The sequence below is a fragment of the Dendrobates tinctorius genome, unplaced genomic scaffold (assembly GCF_039654945.1).
Source record: "Dendrobates tinctorius isolate UK_male_01 unplaced genomic scaffold, ASM3965494v1 ptg000211l, whole genome shotgun sequence".
Classification (NCBI taxonomy): Eukaryota; Metazoa; Chordata; class Amphibia; order Anura; family Dendrobatidae; genus Dendrobates; species Dendrobates tinctorius.
Window position 1 is genome coordinate 18,447,866 of NW_027361878.1, and position 9,581 is coordinate 18,457,446.

General features: G+C 43.2%; 1 protein-coding gene across 6 annotated transcripts in view; it reads left to right on the forward strand.

The window, feature by feature from the left end:
- The window catches only part of RTN3 (reticulon 3), a 54,841-nt gene extending 45,480 nt beyond the window's left edge, over positions 1-9,361 (forward strand). For all 6 annotated transcript variants that reach the window (XM_073554540.1, XM_073554543.1, XM_073554542.1 and 3 more), the window contains 5 exons: positions 3,328-3,466; positions 3,654-3,723; positions 3,801-3,847; positions 5,314-5,372; positions 6,708-9,361. In XM_073554540.1, coding sequence (XP_073410641.1) covers positions 3,328-3,466; positions 3,654-3,723; positions 3,801-3,847; positions 5,314-5,372; positions 6,708-6,753 — 361 coding nt within the window. In that variant the 3' untranslated portion in view covers positions 6,754-9,361. The remainder of the gene's footprint in view (positions 1-3,327; positions 3,467-3,653; positions 3,724-3,800; positions 3,848-5,313; positions 5,373-6,707) is intronic.
- Positions 9,362-9,581: the final 220 nt, after the last annotated feature.

The following is a 9,581-nucleotide window of genomic DNA, read 5'->3' on the forward strand; positions in this document are numbered from 1 at the left end:
TTTAAAACGCTCCAGCATTTCGAAAAATGTATACTTCGGAGATCCAGTCAAGGACCACAACTGGTCTAGAATAGTCCCACCACCCCCAGTCAACTCTTCCCGGTGCTGGTGAATGACATGTCTCTCCCGCATGGGTAGACTCCTGGCAGTCGCCTGCAGCGGTGCTGGGAAGAGCTGGATCATTGGAGTAATATACATGGCTTCAGTTGTGCCACTTTAGGTTTGAATCATCTGACATAGTTCCCTTTTAAAGTTTAGATTCTGCTTCTTTTTAAAGATACACAATCCTTTCTGTAGGTTACATCAGTGTAGTAACATAATTATTTTGCAGTCATCCTGATTTAAAGTCTGTATTAAAGCTTAAGGGCATGTCACACTAAGCGATATCGCTAGCAATATCGCTATAACTTGTGACCTTATAGCGATATTGCTAGCGATATCGCTGTGTCTGATACTTACCAACAACCCGCTCCCCCGCTGGTTATCGCTGATCGCGCGAGAACGTCCTTGACTGTTTCTCGTCGTCGGCTTCCTGCTGTGACGACGAGCGACGCGTGGACGCGGGCGGGAGGACGTCAGGATCGCCTCGTCTGACAGGTAAGTAGCGATCCCCGTCTCCAGCGATGTCGCTGGTGAGATCTGCCTGTGTGGCAGCTCACTAGCGACCACTTAGCGATGTACCAGCGATCCTGACCACGTCACATCGCTGGTCGGGATCGCTGGTACATCGCTAAGTGTGACAGTACCTTTAGAACTGGCTTTACAATTCTGTTTGGTGTTGACTGAAGCACTCCAAAATCTGATTTGGCCGGTCAACCATCTGATGTCTAGACCTTAATGGCGTGTGTCTGGGAAGGTGGGGTGGGGAGAAATTGGATCTTCACATACCCCATCCTTTTGTTTGCAGGGATTGATAAGCTGATGTCAGAGAGATCTGGCTGCCATTTAAGGCCCTTTTACATTTAGGGATGCACCAGCGATCCGACTCGCTCAGGATCGCTGGTGCATCGCTAAATGATCGCTAGTGAGCTTTCACACAGAAAGATCTCACAGCGATGCAGCAGCGACGCAGCGCATGATACTCACCTTTCACACACAGCGATCCTGACGTCCGCCCGCCCGCGTCCAGCGTCGCTCGTCGTCACAGCAGGAAGCTGACGACGAGAAATGGAGCCGGACATTCTCGCGCAATCAGTGATGGACAGCGAGGGAGCCGGTCGGAGGTAAGTATCACACATAGCAATATCGCTATAACGTCATAAAATCGGTGACGTTATAGCGATATCGCTATGTGTAAAACACCCTTTACTCTCATACCCTTGCTTCAGAGTTCACTCCATAGTGTTGGGGCTCAACAGAGAGCGTGGTGTAGGGGCTTGTAGTCTTTCTATTGAGCTCGTACTCCACTATTCCCTTTGTGTGGTTTACATGTACTTTAAAATACATGATTGGTTAAGATAAGTCCAGGTGGCCCCTACTTTGTCAGTACAGCCAGGTGTATGGAAACACAGGGATTTGTTGAATTTTCAGCCATTTTATAAACAACCATTGCTAAAAAAAAAAAAAATTTAATCAAATACTTTTTATTGAAGAAAGCATACAGGATAGTATTACATAAGTATACATTAGAGTACAAATTATAATACTTTTCCCATTTTTTAATAAATGCAAATACACCAAACACATCCCTCCCCCTTTCCATAACAAGAAACACCCCCCGTCACACATGTACAATCCTTATCCATGCATTACAATGTTGTACACTTTTTTTATAACCCTAATAACCTATTTTTCACGAGTTCTGCGGTAGCCAATCCGGGAAAGTCCAACCAGCCCCCCCAGATATTCTCGTAGTGGTTCATCTTGCCTCTTTTCACGTATACGCTTCGCTCCATAAGGATTACAAAATTAACTTTATCTACAAATTCCTTCCTAGTAGGAGGATTTTCATCCAACCAGTGCAATGTGTGAGTCTTCCTTGCAACATAAAGCAGTCTGGCTATTGCTAGCCTACCCCATTCATCCGACACCACCTCCTCTACATGTCCTAAAATACACGTCAATGGATCTCGAGTAATATTTACTTCCATCACTCTTTACACTAAATTTAGGACCCCAATCCAAAATGCCTGTAGTCTTGAACAAGACCATAGCATATGAAGAATATCCGCTTCATCCATCGTACATCTCAGATATCGAGAGTCTGCCCTTAGTCCAGCCTTTTTCATCACACAGGTGTCCTGTATACCCTATGTATAGTGTATAACTGTGACACCCTCCCAGATTCGCTTATAGATATTCTAGGGACATATTGTAAAACCGACTCCCACTGCTCATCCGATATGTCTCCCAAATTTCTTGTCCGTTTGGATCTAGCCATCAATGGGTGTCTATCCAAAAACGTACCCTGTAAACTATCGATATAAGACCCCTAGTACCCCTCTGGGGGCCGAGCATATTCAACATACGTTCATTCTGTATCCGTATCGGTGACCTTCTCCACTAACCATTGCTTAATTTAAAGAGGTTGCCCCACCATCTTCAGCAGGAGCACCGCTCTACAGTCTGCTGGCTTCCTGTTTGCTGAATAGGGGGTGCTCTTATTTGACAGTTCGTAATAACAAAAATCATTGCACTACTGTCTGAACTGCGCATTTTGCAACGCTGCTATATGAGGCCGCTTTGCCTCTGCAGCATTAAAGTGGCGCAGCCGCACAAGCTGTCCAGGATAAGGCGCCAGCCGTGCACTGCACCATTCCGCTTTTGGTGAAGTTCTTACAAACGCAGTAGAGAAGTCCTTGCAAGCACCAAGCTGTAAATAAAGTTGTGATTCTCTGGAGAACTGCACAACTTTAATAAAATGTAAGTTGGTATGTTGCTTGTTTTTACAGGCACTTTCCAAGTATTCCCCAACGCTTAAAGGGATAGCCTCAACTAGAAAACGCCTCCTTAAAAGGAAAATTGCCCCAGCGATCAATATTTTGCTACACAGCCTGCTGATGAAACCTTATGCCATGAGCCGATGTCACCGGGGAAAGCATGGCTCATGTTCAGCCTTTAAATGCCCTTTCCATATATGCATCAGGCAAATGAACGAATGGTGATGGTAGGATAAAGCCAGATACAGCACACGCAATAGATCATTACTTATTACCTGTAGCTGCATTTAAGAGCTATAATTTATGCCAAGAAGAATTTAGTTATTCTCCAAGCAAACCATGTTGTGTAATTTTTTTCTTAATTTGGGGGTTAATTACATTTCCACCCTCTCATACAGTAAAATATAAATAATTAATGGCAAATACGGTATATTGCTTAATTTCACAGGTCTCTGCTGGACAAGGATATCACATTATCTTCTGAAAGCCTTCAGAAAAAAGCGAATGCATCTCTTGCTCACGTCAACAGCGCCCTGAAGTACATCGTGAGGCTTTTCCTTGTGGAGGACCTTATAGATTCACTCAAGGTGAAAAATGCCATAAATTGTATTGTTCATTATGTGAAAGATTGGTCTGAGTGCCACGCCACTCCTGTGTGATAGAGGGATGATGCAGCTAGTAATCTCTTATTTTGCATGCCAAAATATATTTCAGTTATTTAGTAGCTTCGGTATGGAAATACTTGAAATGCTTTTGCAAATTTTCTCCGGCCAGTTTGCCCTTCTTATGTGGCTGATGACCTACGTTGGAGCCGTGTTTAACGGGATCACACTTCTCATTCTTGGTAAGAATCTGTTCTTGACGCTTATGTACCTAGTTATAGACCTCAGAGACTCATTGTGTGCCTTCACGTTCCTCTAGGAGTCCTGATTGCATTCACTGCTCCGATTGTCTATGAGAAATACAAGGTAGGTCCGTGTAAGCGATACTGAGCCTAAAATGGAAAGGTTTTAGTAAAACGTTCCAGTGTTATCACATCAATAAATCCTTTTGCCTATACCTAGTTGGGGCCTATGAATTTTGGTGTCTCCGATTCTAAAGGATTCAACTCAACCATTTAATGCATTTCCCTTGCAATGGCACATACTGTCCGTGTATTTTCTGTGTTTAGTGTTTCTTTCATGATGCATTTTGCTATAGACGGGGGGGGGGGGGGGGGGGTGCATAAGAAGTTGCTTTTACGGTTGGGAAAATTCTGTGCATGTTCCAGTAACTGTGTAAGAATTCTCCTACACGTGCAAACATGTAAATTAACCCACTCTGCTGATCTGATGTCCACAGTAGGTCAATTCATTCTGGAGCTGTTGCAATGAATTTTACTAGTGATAAAAGAACGTGCTGAGATCAGGTGTTATCCAAGCATGCTTGGCTCCTGAGTGTCTTCGGCTTGCTCACAAAATATGTTGGAGTCCCCACGGCTGCATGTCTCGCTGCTGTTCGACAGCTGCAACACAAGCAGGGATTGCCTGTGTTTGTTGAACAGCCGCGGGGACTCCAACATTTTGGCTGAAGACACTCGATTAGCACTCGAGCATGCTCGGATAATACCTTATCCAAACATTCTCTCATCACTAGATTTTACACTTTTCAAATCAAGCAGTGAACTGTTGGGCTTAACCGCAGTTTAAATCAATACCGCCGCCGTCTTTTCAGTCAGACCTTCCAGCAGCAGAAATACAGTGTTGCAAGTGCTCATACCCTTAGAGGGGTTGTCCGAGACGGATAAGACCGGTTTCACATTTGCGCTTTATAGCGCTGCGACGGCCTGCGCACGGCCGCCGCTAAGCCCCGCCCCCTGCCGGCTCCCTGCCCACCCCATCCGGTCATTGCTGCCTACTAGCGCACATGGACGCTTGCGATCTGCGCACTCTATCTTTAGCATAGGGTGCGCAGGTGTTGCGCTGGCCGTGCGCTAGTAGGATTTTGCCGTGCGCTGTTCACTTTTGAAGATGCGCCCGTGTGCGCCGAACGCAGCATGTTGCATTTCGGCACGCACCTTCAAAAGTGCGCAGCGCACGGCAAAATCCTGCTAGCGCACGGCCAGCGCACGATCTGCGCACCCTATGCTAAAGATAGGGTGCGCAGATCGCAAGCGTCCATGTGCGCTAGTAGGCGGCGATGACCGGAAGGGGCGGGGCTTAGCGGCGGCCGTGCGCAGGCCGTCGCTGCGCTATAAAGCGGAAATGTGAAACTGGCCTAAGAGATCAGCGAGAGTCAGACACTCAGCTGCAACAGTGACTAGATATAAGCAATGTTCAGAGCGGAATAACACAACTCCAAACATTATTTAGTGGCCTTTGCACTTTATATCCCATTCAAGTAAACTTTTTTTGTAGTGTGGTTTTCATGTTTGTCTCATTTTTGGTCCCCTTAGGTACAGATTGATCATTATGTATCTCTGGTACACAGCCATGTGAAGTCAATAACTGAGAAGTAAGTTCTTTTTTCTTTTTTTTTTTTTTTAAATCCGTTGGTGGCAAGATATTCTATATCTTACAATCGGAAAATTAAAAAAAAAATATATGCATGTAAGATATTGTGGGAAATGTATGATTATAGCCTTCCACAATGAGACACATGACGCATAAATACTGAGATGCATTATATTAAAGGAGTAAGAGCACAGTACTTGTCACAAAAGTATAGTACAATGCATGTGACTAGTTCTACAGAACCCTATATATACTCCGGAACATGACTTTTATGGCAGCTGCCTGCAGCACAAAAAAAACTTACATATGAAAGGTAGACTCACCAAACCCTGACTGATGCACTAGCAGGATGCAGCAGACCTCCATTGATAAAGGGTTTGGGCAGCACAGGTGCAACCCACTGATGAAGACAGCCAGTAACCCAACAAAGGAGGGGTTGGCTGCCTAGTGTGAAAAATGCACACAGATAAGGCTTGCATAGGACATCAGTCACACAGTGTGGTGCAAAGTGTCTGAACAGCCAATTGATCACGCCCATAGTATTAGCAGGCGGGCTGTTCTGCACTATATACATGCATCGCACAGAAAAAACCAAACCAACATAAAGAGGCCCAGCTGCATCCTGCAAAAATGATAAAAAGTGCAAAAAGATAAACATGGGGTATTAGTTACTATTTTGGCCAAGACAGATAAACTCGCAATCCAAACGTCAAGGATCCCCAGATTTTGCGAGTCCCTAGCACTAAATGTGAACAGCTAACATAAGAAAAATTAAAAAAAAAAAAAACACACATATGAAAGGTAGACTCACCAAACCCTGACTGATGCACTAGCAGGATGCAGCAGGCCTCCATCGATAAAGGCTTGCCTGCAGCACAACAAATCGCACCTGTAAAATATTTTATAGAGAAAAGACCCTACTGTAAAACAGGAATATTGCACTAAAATAAATCTTAAAAATTTGTCCTGTTAAATATTAGAGGGATGGTCCACACTACTTTGAAAACATTTAATTTTTTTTAAATGCAGTAGTGCCTTATGTGAAATAAAGCGTTATACTCCCTTCCCGGATCGGCACCGTTCAGGCAATGTCAGTGCTGCGTCTGCCAGCGCTTGTGTGCATGACATTCTCTCGCATGAGCGCTGCAGCCGATTAGCGACCTCTGATTGGCTGCAGCTTTCACCCTTTCATCAGATTAAACCATTGTATCTGAGAGAAGCATGAACGCTGCTGACGGATTCCGTTTATTGTTACATTATCATAGTAAAAATTCTTATTATTTGTGACTTTGTTCTTACATTAAAAAAAATTTTCTATCCTTTTTTTTCTTTGTAGGATTCAGGCAAAACTTCCCGCAGCACTGAAGAAAAAAACAGAGTGAAAAATCAATATGTAGGGTGGGTGGGCTGGAAGGGTCTTACAGTATACACACTGGCTGCATATCTCATTACTATTCCATAAATTGGCTGCCTTTATATAGCTCACAGGAACCTTTTGTATGCATGTACTTCATGTATACGTGTGTGTACATGGTTCCCCCTTGCAGGACGAGAGTGTCTGTGTCAGCATTGTCATGAATTGTAAGAAATGATTCCCGATTCACTACACCCTTAAAAAATTGGGTAAGGAGCTAGCAACCCATATCTGTAATTCCTACATCTTACACATTCACCTCTCTGCTTTCTGCCTCGCTCAAAAGTGGGTATTGACACCAGGCCGCTATATAATGTATACTTTTAGATTTGTTTTTCCTTCTGCTTTCATCATCCTGTGGTATTATGTCGCCTCTGTCCCGTCTCATTCCTACCTTCACTTGTAGAATCCCCTATATTTCACCCTTTGATCTTTCTTATTTGATCCTTAAACAGGTCATTCACCTTATTAAAATTATTTATTTGTCAGGTCTATGTCCACACCCTAAACATCCGCTTTTTCTGCCCTCACACCCCTCACCCTTCAAAAGCTCTTCTACTTAGTTTTATCACTGTTCTGTTCCACAAAATGCCACATTAACCGATATACTAGATTTTCTTACACCGCGATCCAAGTTTTTATTATTTAATAATAGAGAATTTAATTTATATTTCACGTCTATACTGAGAAATAAGTGTAGAAATGCATTAAAGTTACATAACTAAGAAAACAAACAAAAAAAATTTAACAGAGTCGCTTCTGTTTTCAGGAAAGTTGTCAGATCTCTAAAGTGTCCCTCTCCTCCACTCCGTGCTTGTGTCGTATCTTTTCCTTTTCCCTGGCAGCAGGAGACCTGGAACATTCCCTACACTGTAAAGAACAATGCAATGTCATCCCCCAACGAAAGAGAAATTCTGAAATACCGGCCAGCACTGGACGTGTACTGTAATGCAATCGTTGAAGTGAATTTCCCACCTTTTCTTATCCAAAACTCTGCTGCTTAATCTCCTAATAGAACTTTGTTTGTCATTTAAGCCCAAATTTACTGATCCAGAACTCCAAATCATCTACATAGACCTAAAAGCTGATGTGCTGGCCAATTGTGGCCGCCACTAACTGCATATTGTCTATTGTACTCAATTGCATGGTATGAAGTAAGGTCCATTAATGCCGAAGTGTTTGGTTCTGTCCGCCAGCAAGTAAGGATAGGTTTCCACCAAAAATACTGGACAAAATAGTGGTATTTTACCCGACACTGACTGCAACCCAATGAACTCCATGGGGACTGTTTGGCACTCCTCATGTGACTCATCCAGCACGGCCAACCCGATGAACCCCATGGGGACTGTTCGGCATTCCTCATGTGACTGATCCGGCACGTCCAACCCAATGAACCCCATGGGGACTGTTTGGCACTCCTCATGTGACTCATCCAGCACGGCCAACCCGATGAACCCCATGGGGACTGTTTAGCACTCCTCATGTGACTTATTTAGCTATTTGGCATCTATGGTGGAGCACAATACTGGAACGTCATTGTGAGCCCAGCATTATGTTATAGATCGATCTTTGAAGGAGATTTGGAGTTCTAGCTGCTTTTCTAGATACATTAGGGAAAAAAATAAAATGTAGAACATTTACTTTTAAGGGGTTTAATTTAACACATGCTAAACCAGCCACAGGATTTTAGTTTCTATTTAATAAAAGTACTTTAGACTCAATGCAACAATGGAGAACAATTTTGAGCAACATGAATTGGATGGTTATCTTATTAATATGCTTAGTTACAGTAATCAAACCTGGTAGTTTTATTTGGAGTATTGGGAGTTCTGTGTAAGTGAACTTTAGTTGGGAGCGCCCCGATTGTCCCACAGGATTAGATGAAAGCAGTAGCTTTGATTCAACATGCCCAATCATTTATTCAAGGGAGTAAAACAGCTGTCAGAGATGCCTGGCAGCAGCTTATTTCCCTCTTCATAGTCAACATATGGGTGCTCAGGTTGACCAAGCATGTGTCTAGAGGGGGAGGTGGAGATGGCTGTCAGCCAAAAAAAAAAATACCTATTTTTACGTGTATGGCTAGCTTCATTCTCAGCAAGCAGGTACTAAACCCCTTCAGGTGGACCAATATTTGCTGTGACACCTGCACTTGGTGAACTTGGATGATGGGAACTAGACCCTTTTGTACAGCTCTACATGTCGTATGTTCCACTGTTGTCGGGTGGGGGGTGATCAGGCTGGTGCACTTGTTCTCTCGCGGGGTGGGTTGTTTTTTAATGTGATTTGTGTTGCACTGAGCTTCTAACTATTCACTGTTTGTCACTATAAAATGTTGTGTAAAAGAGAATTGCTTTACTGTTACTTTTAGACTGGAGAAGGGAGCAATCTGATGAAGTATTCACATGGGCCTGTAAAGTAGTTGTTATGATGGGAAGAAGAGTGTTTTTGATTTGTATTTTATTTTGGGGATTGTTTGAAATAAACATTTCTTTTAATTTTTTTGTTTTCTTTTTAAGTATCTGTGGAACAAAATTCTATATAATGCAAATACATGTGGTATTAAAGAGTAGACACAATGAGCTTTGCTTGTTTTTCTTCCCCAGTACTTAGCACTTTTTACCACTTGTTTCAAATTTTCTATGCTGTGTGCCAAGGCTTGTGTAATACTCCAAGACTTGTCATATTTTGCAAAATACCTGCATAAACTCACAACCGCTATGAATTCCCCAATATTGGTCCGTATAACACAGATCTGTGATGCTGCCGTGTACATGAACCTCGACTGTGACGAGACTA